The 18,375-nt window shown below is 44.2% G+C and overlaps 1 protein-coding gene across 1 annotated transcript in view; it reads right to left on the reverse strand.

Annotated features, from left to right (window-relative positions):
• Nucleotides 1–349: 349 nt before the first annotated feature.
• LOC309610393 (transmembrane protein 132E-like) overlaps nt 350–18,375 on the reverse strand; it is a 46,088-nt gene continuing 28,062 nt past the window's right edge. The window contains exons 3-4 of the mRNA XM_082353302.1: nt 1,430–1,573; nt 350–617 (exon numbers count right to left, since the gene is read on the reverse strand). Coding sequence (XP_082209428.1) covers nt 426–617; nt 1,430–1,573 — 336 coding nt within the window. The 3' untranslated portion in view covers nt 350–425. The remainder of the gene's footprint in view (nt 618–1,429; nt 1,574–18,375) is intronic.

An 18,375-nucleotide genomic window follows, 5' to 3' on the forward strand; every position in this document is an offset into this window, starting at 1 on the left:
TTTGAGCCCAGGGTGGCATAATCACACAGATGCCACCTCCGTGTGCCATCACCAATGTCTCCCTCCTGGAATGACGGGGGATGGTAAATAACATGCATTTTCAAAGGCAACCAAGGGCAATGAATCAATATTTTTCATTCTGTGCAGATGAGTTTGTATGACTTGGCTCAGATCTTTCTCGACTCACAATATCGAAGGCTTTAGATTTGTTTAATCAAACCTGCCCACAGAGTCCGAGGCCTGCCAGGAGCCCCAGGGCAAGGCTGTGTGTACTTTGAAGCCGGTCCACCTTCTGTCTCGAGGAGAGAATTAGCATTCCACCCAGGAAGCAGGCGATGCCAAATTGGGGTTTCCCAAGGATTAATTTTTTTTTTAATTAGGCCTCACAGACACATCAATTCTTCCTCATCAAAACCATCTCCGGCTTAAGTCACAGCCTCCTGCAGGTCACTGTAAGAAGGAAGGAGTCCCTCCCAGATCTTTTCTGCCACAGGGAAAACCCTGCAGGATTTTCTGTCCACCACAAAGTTCTTCAGACGGGGACCAAGTTTCATTTCACCTCTGAACAGGAGCCAGCAGAACAGAAAGAAGGCAGAACTCAGCGGTACTGTGTTTTTCTAAAATGAATGAAGACATAGGACCTGGGAGCTCTCTTAGCAGCTTAAAGAGAAAGGATCATTCTAAAGATGTAAGTCCTTTCTCTTGGGGTCTCTGCTGCAAGAGGAAACTGCCAATCAGGGCGCCAAGAAAAAATGGGCAGTAACTCTAAATTCAGTGATTCAAACGGACCCCAGCAAAGATAAGAAAAAAAAAGTCATGGGCTGGTTCCTGGCTGAATATGGAGTCCTAAATCCAGCTAATTAGGATGGAGGACGCAGCAGAAATGTGCCATGGCCAGATTTCCCCAGACTGTGAGCTGTGTCCCACTGGTACCCAAGGGAAGTTAGGGGGCACATGGATGGACTTTTTAAAAAGTTAATAGTCGTTTATTTTCATGTATATTAAGAAAAAATTAGTACATCAAGCTCATGGATTTTATTGTCTTCTAACGAGACATTTAAGATATTTAAGGTTGAAAAGTGAGGCATTTAAAGAAAATATAATGAGTAAATTATATTATTTGGCACAGGAAGTTGGCAAAAATTGTGAAGATGGCAGGTAGATGGCTAAAATTCAGGAAATACTGTCCTATGAGCAAAAGAAGGGGAAGAGAATAGTTTCTGCTCAAGATTAAGACCCGGGGAAGGAAGCAGCAGGGCGCGTGCAGCCTCCTCTGACCCCAGGCGAGTCCCTGCCATCACTCCCTCCCTCCTCGGCATCCTCATCCCGGTCAAGCCCTTCGGAGCCTGGGATGCTCAGAGCGGCCCCGGGACAGAAGGGGAGGGAAAGGACCGAACGCCTGGGAATCTGGAGGTAAAGCCCGCGGTACCTTGACGACGTCTTCGTCCGCAGACCTGCGTTCCACAGCCTCCGACACGTCCACCACCGAACCGTCCTCTTGAAAGGCCACGACCTTGACGGGGACCGAAACCACCTTTCCGGTGAGAATGGCCGTGTTCAGAACCTCCGTGTCCTGCGCAGGAGAAAAGAGGGCGCGTGTCAGCCACAGGCACGCCCGTGAGCCTCGGGAGGGGTGACCAGCTGACTACTTCAAGCCGGCTGGTCAGCTGGAGGTCACGTCCTTTCCGTGACCTCTTCCAACACAATTCATTCAATTGCATGTATGTTTCGTGTGTATATCGGAAAGCTATTCATTTTTCCCGCCCAGCATGTATCTCCCTGCTACGTCATGCCCAGTCACTCTCTCCCCTCCTTTTTTTTTTTGTTTTGGCCAAGCTGCACGGCTTTCGGGATCTTAGTTCCCCGACCAGGGTTCAAACCCCCGCCCTCTGGAGTGAAAGCAGCAAGAGTCCTAACCACTGGACCGCCAGGGAATTCCCTCCACCTCTTTCTTTTAATAACAACCTTACATTTTTCATTTGGGTACCACACATTCCTGGCAGAAGTACAGATCTTCTTTGGCTTACGATGGGGTTTGTGGAGGAAAATAATCAATAAACAATCAAGAAGAATAGAAAAGAGTTTTATCTGAGCCAAACTGAGCACTAGCCTGGAAGCCTGCTTCCCAGATGATTCTGAGAAGCCGCTCCAGAGAAGCAGGGTTTTCAGCACAGTTTTATATCTTGTCAGAACAAAGAACGTTAAACAAGTCAGGGATACATTTCTTCAAGGTTTCAAAAAAAATAAAATACAAACAGACCAGCACGTACAGGCACAGCACATACAGCAAGGCCTTGGCACCTGGGAAGGGAGGCTTATCATCAAAGGAGGACCAGCATTGGCATCCTAGGAAGGGAGGCATTTAATATTTACTTTTAACATGGACATTCTTTACTTCTGGTCAATGCGCCCTTTTCTTTAATAATTAAAACAGGTGTACAATGTCCTTTTTTAAAAAAAATTTTATTGGCGTATAGTTGCTTTACAATGTTGTGTTAGTTTCCGCTGTACAGCAAAGTGAATCAGCTATGCATATACGTATATCCCCTCTTTTTTGGATTTCCTTCCCATTTAGGTCACCACAGAGCATTGAGTAGAGTTCCCTATGCTCTACAGTAGGTTCTCATTAGTTATCTACAATGTCTGTTTGATAGGCCACAGACAGGCTATTTTTAGCATCAAATCCAGGTGAACTCATGTATAAGCCAGAATGACTTCCCCATATCTCACTAAGTGAAATTTTCTTTTATCAGGCTCATATCCCAATAAGCCCATCATAAGTTGAAACTATCATTATGTTGAAACGCACTTAATACACCTAACCTGCTAAACATCAGAGCTTAACTTATCTGAGCTTATATGTGCTCAGAACACTTATGTGAGCCTGCAGTTGTGCAAAATCACCTAACAAACACCTATTTTATAATAGAGTGTTGAATAGCTCATGTAATATATCAAATACTGTAATGGAAATGAAAACCAGAATGGTTGTAAATGTGTTTTTTATTAAAAAAATTTTTTTTTAATTTTTTGGCTGCACCACGCAGCTTGCGGGATCTTAGTTCCCCGACCAGAGGTCGAACCCACACCCCCTCCAGTGGAAGCGCAGAGTCTTAACCACTGGACCACCAGGGAAGTCCCATGGATCAGTCACTGACCCTCAAGATTGCACGGCTGGGGCTCGCTACCCAGCAACACAAGAGAGGAGGTACCGTGTGTTGATAGCCTGTGAAAAGACCGAAATTCAAAATTCGAAGGTTGCTACTGAGTGCGTGTCATTTTCTCACCCCTGTAAGTCAAGCCATCATAAGTCAGGGACCATCTGCACGTGTACCTTGGTGGCGGTGATGTCTTCTACTCCAGCGGGCACATGACTCAAACCTGGCCAGTTCATTGCATCCCTTTGACCTGAGTGACTATTTCAATTGATGCTCAAAGAACCACAGAGACAGACAGTAATGACTGAGTTCCTGGTTTCAGCTCTACCTGAAGCCTATCATCCCTAGAAACTTAGCTGCATAAACAGTTGACTTAGTATACATGTTTTTTTATTTGGTTTTTTACATGTTTTGTTTTCTTCTATTTTGATATTTGAACCTGAAAGAGTTCTTACTAATACAGTATGAATCCAGGCTTACACTAGCGCTAGGGAAACAGAAAAGATTAAACATTAATCTATTCTCACTAGAAGCTCACTGCCTTCAAAGGGGATCCTGCAATGATTATCCCAAACTGAGTTTCAAAGAAAAGTGACTAGCTTGCAAACCCCCCCAAAAAAATCATAAGCTTATGCTTTTCTTACAATTTTCTTTGCACCCATGTTCACCTAATTCAGCCTGTTCACAAGTGGCTGAGATGTTTACACTGTTTTTCCCCATGTCCACCAGCAGCCTCTCAAGAATCCCAAAGAGAATTCCTACCTGTCTTTGGCACACTAAGTAAACAATTTCCCCATGTTAAATATTTTACTTAAATCATCCCATAGTGTCAGAGACTTCCAAAATTTCACCATCTATCAAAAGACAAGTATATTTTGTGTGTGTACGCAAGCTCTGGTTTTACACCTTGAAAGCATGTTTATGTCCTTTTATGGGGACTGATTTCCATAAGACTGCATGTTATTCTGAGTAGAGGGACAATGTACTTCCTGCCCCTTCGTGCACTGGGGATGTGAATGCAGGGAGTAGTAGGAAGGCTGAGATCTCCCTGTCAGTTATGAGTTCAGGTGTGTCAGTGGTAGAAAGTGGGCAGCAGGAGTTCTGTGCCGAGGAGAAGGGACCTGGCAGAACCAGAAGCTAGCACAGGACGTCTTCAACAGCTTCTCTGACCAGCTGACATGTTGCCAGAGGGAGGAACAGCCTCGTACAATGAGGTCAGAAGAATGCTTCCATCCTTAGGGCTCCTGTAGCCCAGGAGTATGACAATCCCTCCATCTCTCTTTATGTTGCTTAGATGGTCAATGGTCACAGTGTTTTAAATGACTCTACTTGTTTTTTAGTTGAAGTACAGTTGATTTACAATGTTGTATTAATTTCTGATGTACAGCAAAATTTCAGTTATACATATATATATATTCTTTTTCATATTCTTTTTCATGACGGTTTATCACAGGATATAGTTCCCTGTGCTATACAGTCAGACCTTGTTTTCTATCCATTCTCTATATACTAGTTTGCATCTGCTAATCCCAGACTTCCAATCCTTCCCTCCTTCACCCTCCTCCCCCTTGAAAACCACAAGTCTGTTCTCTCTGTCTGTGTAAATGTCTCTACTTCTGTTGAGTTTCCATCTTAAGAGACCATTGACTCTCAGAGAGATCTTTGGGCTGAAAAGAACTGCAAGATTATGTTGGCTTCAGAAAGCTGCCTTCAAGAAGGGAAGGTAGCAATGACTCCTTCTTCCATGTGTAGAAACAGAAGCCCCAGTGGGTTCGTTGAACGACCCACAGCCAATACAAAGGCAACGGAGAAAACTAGATCCTAGACTTTAGCGCCGCGATGCTGTCACCAGCACCACCACTCAAGAGAGAAAAAATAATAGCTCTGATACCAGTAAGCAGCTGGTATGTGCCAGGAATTATTACAGGGCTATATCATCCCATATAATCTCCATGAACAAAGGTACATCAGTGGTTCTGTTTTCATCTTCATTTTACACAGGACTCAAGGTACGTGGAGGCTCTAAATAGGAAAGAATATGAACTACCCAGGGCTTCAGCTTCTGGGAACTCGAGAGAAAAGTAGTCAGAGGGAAGTCCGTTCAAGGATGTTCATTGGAGCATCAGTTTTAACAGGAAGATGTCAGAAACAGCCTCTAAATATCCATCAGTGGGGGAGCTGCCTAGTGAACTGGTGTGTGTGTGTGTGTGTGTGTTAGAACACGAGGCAGAGGGTAGAACGAAGGTGGGTGGATGGTCACTTCATCTCTTGTGCCTCAGTCTTTTCACCTGTAAAATAATACATTTCAAATTGATTTTGAGAAATGAGGCAGGTGTGTCCACCTGTTCTTCTGAGCACGTGGTCTGATTGCATTTCCTGCTCCCTTTGAGTTTTGGTGCTTGGGCAATAAATGGAGTGGAGTCACGTGCTCATTTCCAAACAGAAGCTCCAAGAGCACAAGACCCCTCGCTGGCCCTTTCTCTGCCACAGCGATGGTGACCACGGTGTCAGCCCGGGTCCCGGCGTGAGGACAACGCAGAGTGAGGGCCCAGCTGACCTGCGCATGCAGTGAGAGGAAGAAGCAACCTCTGCTCTTTTCATGATTAAAACTTAGGGATCACGAGTAAGAACTGAACACATCACTTTTGACTCTGTCATCTCAGTTTAAAGACAACCAAACAAAAACCAAAAACAAAACCTGGGAACAAGTCTTACACCCACTTAGTAGGCTTGTTGTTTTTTTTTTTTTGCACAGAAATGTGAGTTGGCAATTCCAAAATCATTTAGTGTGTTGTAGGATTGGGCAAACCAACACACATATGGTGACGCATGAGAACCTGGCTTTTTTCCACTGAGGGAGGAAGGAGTTACAGGATGGCCAGGGAAGCAGTTAGAATGGACCCGGTGCTGTTGCATTGGGATTGGACAGAGAAAGACAGAACACCCTGGGTTAATTAGGGCAGGAGAAGACAAACAGGGAGAGAGAGCCCGAGAGAAGGTAGAGAAAACACACTTTTTTTTTTTAACATCTTTATTGGAGTATAATTGCTTTACAATGGTGTGTTAGTTTCTGCTCCATAACAAAGTGAATCAGTTATACATATACATATATCCCCATATCTTTTCCCTCTTGCGTCTCCCTCCCACCCTCCCTATCCCACCCCTCTAGGTGGTCACAAAGCACCGAGCTGATCTCCCTGTGCTAAGCAGCTGCTTCCCACTAGCTATCTATTTTACATTTGGTAGTGTATATATGTCCATGCCACTCTCTCACTTCGTCCCAGCTTACCCTTCCCTCTTCCCGTGTCCTCAAGTCCATTCTCTACGTCTGCGTCTTTATTCCTGTCCTGCCCCTAGGTTCTTCAGAACCATTTTTTTTTTTTAGATTCCATATATATGTTTTAGCATACAGTATTTATTTTTCTCTTTCTGACTTACTTCACTCTATATGACAGACTCTAGGTCCATCCACCTCACTACAAATGACTCAATTTCGTTTCCTTTTATGGCTGAGTAATATTCCATTGTATATATGTGCCACATCTTCTTTATCCATTCATCTGTCGATGGACACTTAGGTTGTTTCCATGTCCTGGCTATTGTAAATAGTGCTGCAGTGAACATTGTGGTACATGTATCTTTTTGAATTATGGTTTTCTCAGGGTATATGCCCAGTAGTGGGATTGCTGGGTCATATGGTAGTTCTATTATTAGTTTGAAAACACACTTTTTTTGCAGTTAAAAATTTTTCCTTAAAAACACCTTTATGGAGGTATAATTGTTATACGTGTTTTTAAACAAGTTAGACAGCTAAAGAGTGACAGAGTTAGAGAGAAAGACAGAACAATGAAGCATAGAGACATAGGAAGTTAAAGACAGTCGTGAAGACAAAAAAAGTCAGAGAGAGAGTATTTGTGGGTTGAATCTTGGTCTGTATTCTCTGCATTCTTGTGTCCTCTGCTTCTGTTCATGCAGTGGGCTCTGTTCCTTTACACAACTCAGCTGTGACAGCAAATAATAATTACATAAGTATTTTCTTTAATTCCTATCTTGAACCTTACTATTATCCCTTCACCAAAGACCTGCTTCATTGCAATGGTTCCTCTGTTGTCTGAAATACAGCTCCTTATACATCTTGGGCTAAGTTAAAATTGAATGAAGCTTCTGGTTGCCACAGAACCAGCAAGCCAATGACAGCTGGTCAATTAAAACCCCAACCTGATTAGATGGCCCCACTGAGAGAAATATTCCAGAGGAAAAGCAGAGGACTATGGAAACTCAAGTCCACGGTCAGAATTTTATTTGAATATGAATAAACCCTTCTGTACATTTTTTACTGTGAGCTGGCCAGTGCCTTTGTGACTTCACTGAGCAGTGAGGACCTTGGCTGGAGCCTTGGGCTGATTCCCAATCTTTCAGTCAGGGCTTATCCATGGATGGATGGAGAGATGAGGGGAGGGCAGAGCAGGAATGCGAGGAAGATAAGGACAGAAAAATACAGGGAGAGGCAAAGAGATTGGGAGAGAGAGGGAAAGAGACAGTGAGAAGAGAGAGAGAGAATAAGCAAGAGAACATGTACGCTTAAATGAAGTCAGAAAGAGTCGGAGACACGCAGAGAGAATGACTGTGTGACAAACTGAGGAAAGGCATGAGGATAAGCATGATGAGAAGTAAACAGAAAGTTCTAGAGCTGGTGAGACAGCTACCGGAGGGCAGCCAAAGAAAAGGTATAATAAAAGACCCAAATGGAAATTCAGGAGATGAAAAATACGGTGTTTGAGTTAAAAAATGCAAAGATGGGATTAGCAGCAGATCACACATTTCAAGAGCAAATAAGTTGAAGACATAACAATATATTGAAAACTATTCAAAATGAAGAAGAAAGAGAAAAGAGACTGAAACAAATCAATTAAAAAGTCAGAGGCCTGGGAGTCAACATCACACTGTCTAACATACATATAATTGGAGCCTAAGAAGGAAAAGATAAAATATATGTGTGTGTGTGTGTGTGCATGTGTGTGTGTGTGTGTGTGTGTGTGTGTGTATGTCCACACCAAGCAATTTCCAAGAAATAATTGTCAGAAATTATCCAAATTTAACAAAAACTGAAACCCTACAGTTCCAGGAAGTTCAAAAGTACCAAAGTAGTCTAAACATTTAAAACAATCATATAAGATACATGAAAATCAAACTGCTGGGCTTCCCTGGTGGTGCAGTGGTTGAGAATCTGCCTGCCAATGCAGGGGACACAGGTTCGAGCCCTGGTCTGGGAGGATCCCACATGCCGTGGAGCAACTAGGCCCGTGAGCCACAACTACTGAGCCTGCGCGTCTGGAGTCTGTGCTCCGCAACAACAGAGGCCACGATAGTGAGAGACCCACGCACCGCAATGAAGGGTGGCCCCCGCTCGCCGGAACTGGAGAAAGCCCTCGCACAGAAACGAAGACCCAACACAGCTAAAAATAATTTTTAAAAAATAAATAAATTTATTTTTAAAAAAATCAAACTGCTGAAAATCAGTGATACAGAGGAAAATTAAAGGATGTCACAGAAAAAAGAAACATTAGGTATAAAGAAACAAAGATATGAATGGCAGCAGACTTCTCAACAGATAAGAGAATGGCTCCTTGATATTTACCCAGGGGGTTTGAAAACATTTCCCTCAAAATATTTGTACATAAATGTTTACAAACATTTTATTCTTCATATCCAAAGCTTAGAAACAATAAATACAAATATATGAGCTGACTCTCATTGACTAACTTGGGTGCCATTAAGGGCAAGGAGTTAAATCATGATGTCACGTCATTACAGAGACAAGTCTGAATGTACACCTGAACCTGTCATATCCCCTACCCCACTGAGAACAAAAACTCTTCTTAGCATAACTTGTCTAGTTCAGACATTTTTATAAAAAATGTATTAAGTGAAGAAGTTAGCATGTCATTTTGGGCAAATCTGACAGAGAACTGCAACTTTTTCTCCAAGTGTTTGAAATTTCTATCATCACTGTAAAAAAACTCTGAAAGAAAAGAGCAAGAAGCAGAACTCAGTAAAAATTCACCCCATGGGCTTCCGTGGTGGCGCAGTGGTTGGGAGTCTGCCTGCCAGTGCAGGGGACACGGGTTCGAGCCCTGGTCTGGGAGGATCCCACATGCCGCGGAGCAACTAAGCCCATGAGCCACAAATTACTGAGCCTGCGCGTCTGGAGCCTGTGCTCCGCAACATGAGAGGCCGCGATAGTGAGAGGCCCGCGCAATGCGATGAAGAGTGGTCCCCACTTGCCGCAACGAGAGAAAGCCTTCGCACAGAAACGAAGACCCAACACAGCAATCAATCAATCAATCAATAAATAAGAACGTGAATTTCTGAAAAAAAAAAAAAAATTCACCCCAAACTCCATGTCTCCCATATTAACTTGCCCAGAGGAACACTGTGATGTTAAGATCAAATCCAACCTTCCATGATTAAAAAATATAAGTAACAGGATGTATTTTAACATGTGTAGTTTTTTCCATCTGATAAATTATTTACCACCTTTTTCCTTAATGGGCATAAGTCTACTGAGATTAACGTATAAAGTGAGTGCTTTGTTAAATTATTATAATCTAAAATAATTCTAATGTGCTGCTCCAGCATTTATGAATAGCATTTCGAGAATCAAATGCATACGAAAGAAACTGCTAGATATAAATTTATTTTTGTCTCCACAGCTGTATGATATTACATCCAACTTTATAATTTCTTTGCCTGAATCCTTAAGCATCTAAGTGGGCTTATTTCTCAGGACAGACCTTTATCTTGCTAGACAAAGAAACCTCTTTGAACCTCCCCTCAATTTAGAGAAAAGTTCCATCTTTTTTTTTTATTGTCTGTCAATTCACTATGTTGAACAAATTATTATCTTTTTCCATTCGTACAAGCAAACTCAAATTGCAAAATAATGGATCACCTGTTTTCTTAATTCCTTACCTGAATCATAATATTCATTAACATCTAAGGAGATTTCATCCTACGAGAACTCTGTTTTGTCTAGACTATAGCTCCAAATCATGCTGCCACTGGGAAGTGATTAAAAAGTGGATCCAGGCTAACAGCTCCTTCACCTGCACCCTTGCCAAAATCTCAGACCAGAGGTCCCTTCTCTCCATCTCTGCTGAGAAAAAAATCCAATCACCCCCGGGTGAACAGTGAACCTTCAGGGACCCAGTAAACTGCATTTGTTCAGGAGACAAACACAAGCTGAGCTATTATTTAAATCTGCATTTTCACCAGGAGGTCAGAGCTGCTACAAATATAATTGTGCCCAGTATCTATAATAATATTGCGATCATTATTTTTTTTCTCATTTCACCTGAGAAGAAAATTATACAGGTTATTTTATTAGACAGAGTTTTCAATGAGCTTGGATATTGATGTAGAATACAAAGTGTCAGGAAATGTTACTACAAGGAAATGAAGGGAGAATTGAAAGTTTCCTTCTTTTTCTCACAGAGGAAACTTGGGGGGGGTGAATAAGACAAAAAGGATCCATTTGTCCTTCTGTTGAAGCCATTCTCTCATCTCAAAATGTAGATCCTACAGTTAAAACCAGACTCTGGTCACCTATTTAAAAAGTCACATATAGACACTTAAGATTTGAATGTGAATTTTGCCTAGAAAATGTCTTGTTTTCAAAATGCCACTCCCAAATTTATTCTAAGTTTTCTCATGTAGCGTACTTTTAAAATTTTATAAAGACATTAATTTTTATTTTAAAACACTTAGTTCGGGCTTCCCTGGTGGCGCAGTGGTTGAGAATCCGCCTGTCAATGCAGGGGACACGGGTTCGAGCCCTGGTCTAGGAAGATCCCACATGCCGCGGGGCAACTAAACCCGTGCGCCACAATTACTGAGCCTGCGCGTCTGGAGCCTGTGCTCCGCAACAAGAGAGGCCGCGATAGTGAGAGGCCCGCGCACCGCGATGAAGAGTGGCCCCCACTTGCCGCAACTAGAGAAAGCCCTGGCACAGAAACGAAGACCCAACACAGCCAAAAATAAATAAATAAATAAAGAATGCAAATGACCCAAGGATCAGGTGTTTCAATTTAAAAAAAACACACACACACACACAAAAACAAAAAAACAACACTTGGTTCGTAAATAATTATAATTCAGTGCTATAGACCACAGGTCTTATTGGGATGTATGGTAAATAGTTAAGGCCACACAACTGTGGCAACTATTCCATTCTGGTGTTGTATCTCAAAAGGAGCCATTGATAATACTTGAATAGGCATAGATGTGTTCCAATAAAACTTTATTTACAAAACCAGGCAACAGGCCAGATTTGGCCCAATGTCAAAATTTTCTGACCTCTGTTCTCAATGATCGTCCTTCTGTGCTCACCAAAGCTACTCCTTAAAGCTTTTCAGTCTCAAATAGCTGTAACTCTACCTTTTCTGGGGTTTTTTTGGTTTTTTGGTTTTTTTTAAACTGAAGTACAGTTGATTTACTATATCATGTTAATTTCAGGTGTACAGCACAGCAATTCAGTTATATATATATATGTATATGTATATATATATATATTTTTTTTTTCAGATTCTCTTGCCTTATAGGTTGTTATAAAATATTGAGTAGAGTTCCCTGTGCTATATAGTAGGTCCTTATTTGTTATCTATTTTATATATGGTAGTATGTATATGTTAATCCCAACTCCTAATTTATCCGCCCCCCTCTTTGGTAACCATAAGTTTGTTTTCTATGTCTGTGAGTCTCTTTCTGTTTTGGAAATAAGTTCATTTGTATCTTTTTTCTTCTTTCTTTTTTTTTTTTTTTAGATTCCACATATAAGTGATATCTTATGATATTTATCTTTCTTTGTCTGGCTTACTTCACTTAGTGTGATCATCTCTAAGTTCATCCATGTTGCTGCAAATGGCATTATTTCATTCTTTTTTATGGCTGAGTAATATTCCATTGTATATATATACCACATCTTCTCTATCCATTCATCCACCGATGGACTACCCTTTCTGTTTTCTGAGTTATAAATCTTGCTGCCATCATTCTTTCACACCCCACATGAAATTCTTCAGTGAATCTTCTCAGATCTCCCTTTGCACATCCAGAACACGACCATCCTCACCAAATCCACCTCCAGAACTACATTCTTGGCCGACGCTACCATTTACTGCAGCACACTCCTAGGGAATCTGGCTTTTGCCCTTATTCCCCTTCAGTCTTTGCTCAACACGGCAGTCAGAGTAAGACCATTAAAATACCTGTCAGACCTGTCTCTCCTCAAACCCCATCTCACACAAAGATAAGGTCTTTATAAAAAGTCAAGAGAAAGACAAATACCATATGATACCCCTTATATGTAGAATCTATAATATGACATAAATGAATGTATCTATGAAACAGAAACAGAATCATGGACATAGAGAACAGACTGGTGGTTGCCAAGAAGGAGGGGGTTGGAGGAGGGATGGAGTGGGAGGTTGAGGCTAGCAGATGTAAGCTATTCTATAGAGAATGGATAAACAACAAGGTCCTACTGTAGAGCACAGGGAACTATATTCAATATCCTGTGATAAACCATCATGGAAAAGAATATTTTAAAAAGAATGTAGGGACTTCCCTGGCGGTCCAGCGGTTAAGACTCTGCGCTTCCACTGCAGGGGACACGGGTTCAATCCCCGTTCGGGGAACTAAGATCCCACATGTGGTGCTGTGCAGCCAAAAAAATACAAAAAACCAAAAACCAAAAAAAGAATGTATGTATATATAGATGTATATACATCTGTATATATATCTGAATCACTTTGTTGTACAGCAGAAACTAACAAAACATTGTAAATCAACTATACTTCAATTTTTAAAAATACTGATAAAAAAAGTAAAAAAGTCAAGAGCCCATCACAGGATCTACGAGGCCCGACGACATAGTCTTTCCCCGTCTCTCTCCCTACCTTCCCCTTTATCCTCACTGGCCTTGAATGCCTGCCCCACATCCCCTTTGTCTAGTTGTCCTGTTTCCATTTATTAATGCAACAGCCATCTGCAGGGCATCAAGTCTGTTTATGATCGTGTGTTTACTGAGATGACGATATAATGATGCCCCTTCATGCACTCTCTGCGTCCGAGTCTCGTGTGTGTCTTTGTAGGAGAACATTCTTTTTGCTCCTTTTACCACCCACGGAACAACCCAAAATGCACCGTCATAAAAAAAAAAAAAAAAAAAAAAAGATGGGAGAGCAGAGAACACAAAGAGGAGGGAAAGGGGGGAAAGCAAAAGAAAGAAGGGAAGAAAAGGAGTGGGAAGAAGGAGAAAAGGAGACAGATGGAGGGGGACACTCCTCAGAAGACCATATCCATTTAGGAAGCCAAAGTGGCTCAAATAGTTATTTCTGTCCCTCTCTCTGATGCTTTTTTTCAACAAATATTTATTGAACACCGACCAGATGTCAAGTTGTCTTCTAGGTAGTGAGGAGACAGAAGTATATAAAGACAAACGTGACCTTCCCTTAGGGACTAAACATTCCCATGAGGAGACAGATAAGTTCGCCAACAATGTCACGAGATGATTTTGGAGTGTTAAGTGCTATGAAGGAAATAAAAAGGATGGGTGCCATAGAACTGGCAAGGAGACTAGCCAGGGGTTCACTGTGGTCACCCTGGCAAGAGATGATGCCGTTGGGCTCAGGTGTTGCCAGGTGAGATGGAGTGAAATGGTTGGATTCTGGATAGATCTTTGAGGTTCCACATGATGGTTAATAATGGAGAACCGTCACGGATGTCTCCTTGATTTTTGAGTCCTTTCTTTTTTTATTTTTTTTAAAATTGGAGTATAGTTGATTTACAATGCTGTGTTAGTTTCTGCTGTACAGCAAAGTGAATCAGTTACACATATACATATATCCAATCTCTTCTAGACTCCATTCCCATATAGGTCATTACAGAGCAAAAAATAGAGTTCCCTGTGCTATACAGTAGGTTCTTATTAGTTATCTTTTATATACAGTCGTGTGTATATGTCAATTCCAATCTCCCAATTTATCCCCCCTGCCCCCCTTGGTAACCATAAGTTTGTTTTCTACATCTGTGACTCAATTTTATTCCAAGCACATGGGAGGCGCCATTTGCTGAGACAGGGAAATCTGGTGGGAAAATTCTGTCTGTCAACACAAAGAATGGGGCTTGAAGAACGTTGTGAACGTTGGAATGACCAAAAGCTTAGTAAATCCTTTACAAATTAGATTTCCAAAACTCAGCGCTACTGAAAGAGTTGATTAACAGGAATTTCACTCTATTAGAGGCTTGTTCTCTGAGTTACAAATGAAGCCCTTTGAGCTGGAACTCACACCAGCATCACAGAGTAATCACTCACGGACCGGGAATAAAACACATAATCAATTGGCAATGGAAAGAGAATGCACTTTGGCGGAAACACAAATCGCCTCTGTCCAAATGACTGTCTAACAGTGAATGACCTGGGAGGCATTGACTGGTCTGATGTGATGAAGGTCTGTGTGCCTTGCCTGGGACAGTGACGTCCAGAAGCTGCACCACTAAAAGGAGTGACAACCACCCCACAGAGCCATGGTCCTCTTCACACATGACTCTGTGGGGTTATTCCTCATCACAGGAAAGATCTGGGACTTGGGAGACAGGAATTTTGGGGTCAATTCAACTTCTGCCTAGCTGAGTATCATAAACAAATACTCTCTGAATCTGGAGCATAACAAATAAATGACCAGGAAAAGTCACCCCCCCATGCCTCAGTTTCTGTGGGAGGTTGAGCTTATTAGATGGTCTCTAATGATGCCATCCAAATCAAATACCATCTGTCAACCTTTAGCTATTGAAATACATCTGATTGAGACACGGATATAAATTCCATTGTCAACAAGAGCTGAGTGTGCAAGTGAGTGAAGCAGGCCTGGTTGGGATGGGGTGGGGTTGGCCGGGCAGAAAACCAGAAAATTGGGGGGAGGGCAGGGGTTGAGCGTGGATTCTGGAGCCAAGCTGCCTTGGACTCTCCCAGCAGCCTCTGGGGACATCCTTGGCTGGAATAATTGTGCCTTATTGATTTATCATCTCCATTTGGCAGATGGGGACATTGAGGCTCAGGGATATCCAGGGTCTTGCCCCAGGTCAGACAGCCAGGAAGTGTCAAGGCAAGATTTGAACCTGTGTTTTGGTCTGACCCCAGGTCCCGATGCTCTTAATCGCTGTAATTTAGTGCTTTGCCATCTACTGTCTCTCTGAGAGATCCCGTCTTTCACCTCCTCTGCTCAAACTGGCCAAGACAGCAGCTGGACCAGACCTCCCACCTCTGTTCCTCCCTCTGCCTGTATCTCATGGAAACAGCCAGGGATGAAATCAATCAATCCCTCTCTAGCTCCCTCCTTCCTCTCCCAATGAAGGAAAAGGAAGGATACAGAATGAAAAACTGGATAATCCCTGCCCTCAATGAGGGCACCATCCATTGTCAACCTCCTGCCTGGAAATGTTGCCAGTCGGCCACACTGGACTTTACTTCCTTTTAAAAATTTTAGATAACAATTAAAAATCGGAAACATTTTTCATCTTCAAGTTTCTGGCTGGTCATGGACATCAGGAAGGTCGGGCCAACCTGAGCTCCAACTCTCACGTGCAAAGAGTGGAGCTGAGTGGTGGCGCCCCCTTTCGGCGGGACTGAGCCCTGTTCTTCTGTCCCCATCCGCGCTCTGCGCTCTCATGCCCACCGCCCAGCCAACCACGTGGGAACCGGGTGCTGGAGAAGCTGATGTCAAGCCCGGTGACCTGTGGTGTCTGCAGGAACCGTGGCGTTTTATAAATGCGTGATTGTGTGCCTGTCCTCGGGAGGCTTAGGATCCCCCAGACAAGAACCCCGTGGAGCCACCGGGCGGGGGGACCCGGCCACGTGCTGCGCCCCCTGCTGTTTCCCTGTCCCTTTACCCTTTTCACCTGGGAGGTGCCGACTGATGGCCTCCTCCCTGGGGACGATGCCTCCTCATCACCAGCAGCTTCGCTTCGGCTCTGACACGTGACCCCCCCCCCCCCGAGCGGCAGCGCATCACCACCCCCACCCCCAGGACGTGGCAGGGTCAGCCCCGCCTCGAGGGCCTGTGACCTCCCTCCTCGGGGGTCAGAGGAACAGCAGGTCGGGGCCCGCCTGCCACGTGGGGACAGAGCAGGGCAGCTCGTCCTGCGCGGACGCCCCCAGCTCCCTGCGTGGGAGCCTGGCCTGGTGCAGCTGCTTCTCCGACGGGGACTCGGGGCGGCCCTGGGGACCACAGGGAGCTGGGAGGTGGACGCGCCTCCCGGGTGGAGCGCAGCCCTCCCGTCCGCCCGGTTCCTCCAGCAGGACGGCGCCGCCTGCTGATTTATTCCTCCCCTGCGAGCTGCCCTCCTGCAGAGACGGCAGGACCTCGTCACCTTCACCGGCCGAGGGTGGGCGTCTCCCAGGGTCAACGGCGGTTCTGGGAAAATGGAAGAGGGAGCGGGTGCGCCCGAGGCCTACGGCGCCCCTTCCCTTGGTCCTTTCTCAGTGCCCTGCTCTTTTTCTCAGAAAAGAACCAGCAGCTTCTCCAGCTGACTCTAAATCAATAAAGGCACAATTACTCCAGCCAAGGATGTCAGTGTTTTAACTTGGTCTTTAATCGTGGGATAGAATATTTCATCCTTCTTTAAAGCAATTTCACACACACACACACACACACACACACTCACACAATTCTGTTCCTGGGCGGAAAGTCCTTGTTGACATCACTGATGCCAAGAACTGTCTCCTCCATCCGTCCTGGTTCCCACCCCCGTGCCTGGCACACAGGCAGGTGTGTGAAGGAATGACCAACAATCTACCCCTTAAATCGGAACCGCGCGCTACGGTTTCTAAAGAAGGTTGGGATTATGGTGGATGAACCACTGGACTAACCTCATTTATCCTCTAGATCACATTACAACGGGAATAAAGGAATTAAAATGTAATCCCCCAACAACAACAAAAAAGGGCCATCGGCAGATAAAAGACACGCACCGTCTCTGAGGATGGAAAGCAGCAGATGGCTGGGGGGTGACCGATGCAGCAGATGCAGCAAGACCGGCTTCCCAGAGTCAGAGAGTTAACAGTGAAGGCATGTCGCAGCGAGGCTCCACGGAGGGTATCCGCGTTCCAGGCTTTAACAATGTAAAACTTGCAAAACCAATAAATATCCGGATGGGGGAACGGCAAGAACTCTCAGCGGTGCCATTTCTTCTACTTTCAAATCAAGGAGCCGACCTCACCGGCTAAAACTGTGTCATGGAGGAAACAGAGCTGGTGTGGTGATGGACGTGGAGGTGACAATAGCAGCTATAGTAACAGTAATAATAATAATCGTTCCAAACCTTGGCTTGTTTTTTTCTACAAACTTTTCTTTCTTAAATTTACCAAGGTATTTTAAAAATCAAAATCTCTTCTTGTCAGCTAATTTTTCTTGTTTTGCTCATTTCTTTTATGAAATACGACAACTCTACTTTGGACTCTTTGTCCTCTTTGATCTATAAATAAAAAGGAATTTAACACCTTCACGAATAAAATACAGCTTTAGAGTAGGATTTCGTTGCTATAAGATACGGTGTCCAACCACCGTCTACCTATCCAGCCAGCCACTCCTCTCGCTGTGGATTCATGGATGTAGACCGCCCCGAATGATGATTCTCCGATATAACTAATGTCATATGGGGGGTGTTGGGATTTGGGTTTTTTTAATTATGTTTAACATTTTTATAATGAATATGTATTATTTCAAATTAAAATGATAAAGCCTTTCGAGAAAAGCAGCCACTCGCAGGCTCCATCCAGCTGCAGGGCGGGCAGTGATGCCGGCGGAGAGGCAGCACCTGTCTAAGGGGCCGGGGGCCACGGGCCAGGTGTGGGCCAGGTGCGTCTCAGGTGCTGTGCTGAGCGCTGGGTGGGGCTGCGGGAGGGGCCTTCATTTCTCACACTTGAGGCGACTGGGACTCCCAAGTGAGCAAAGGGCTGGATGAAGCAGTCAGCTGACTGGGGAGAAGACTGGGCCGGGGCGGGGGGTGGGGTGGGGGGTGGGGGGCAGTTGTGTTCGGGAGCCTTCTGGGGGAGGGGAGCGCAGGCCCAGCGCGGCCACGAGCTGGCCGGTCTGTGAGCGCCATCTAGTGGGCACCCCGGGGACTGCCGCCTGTGGTCCCCTCTCCTCGGGAAAAGAGT

This window comes from Balaenoptera borealis (genome assembly GCF_965194805.1).
Source record: "Balaenoptera borealis genome assembly, chromosome: 14".
Lineage (NCBI taxonomy): Eukaryota > Metazoa > Chordata > Mammalia > Artiodactyla > Balaenopteridae > Balaenoptera > Balaenoptera borealis.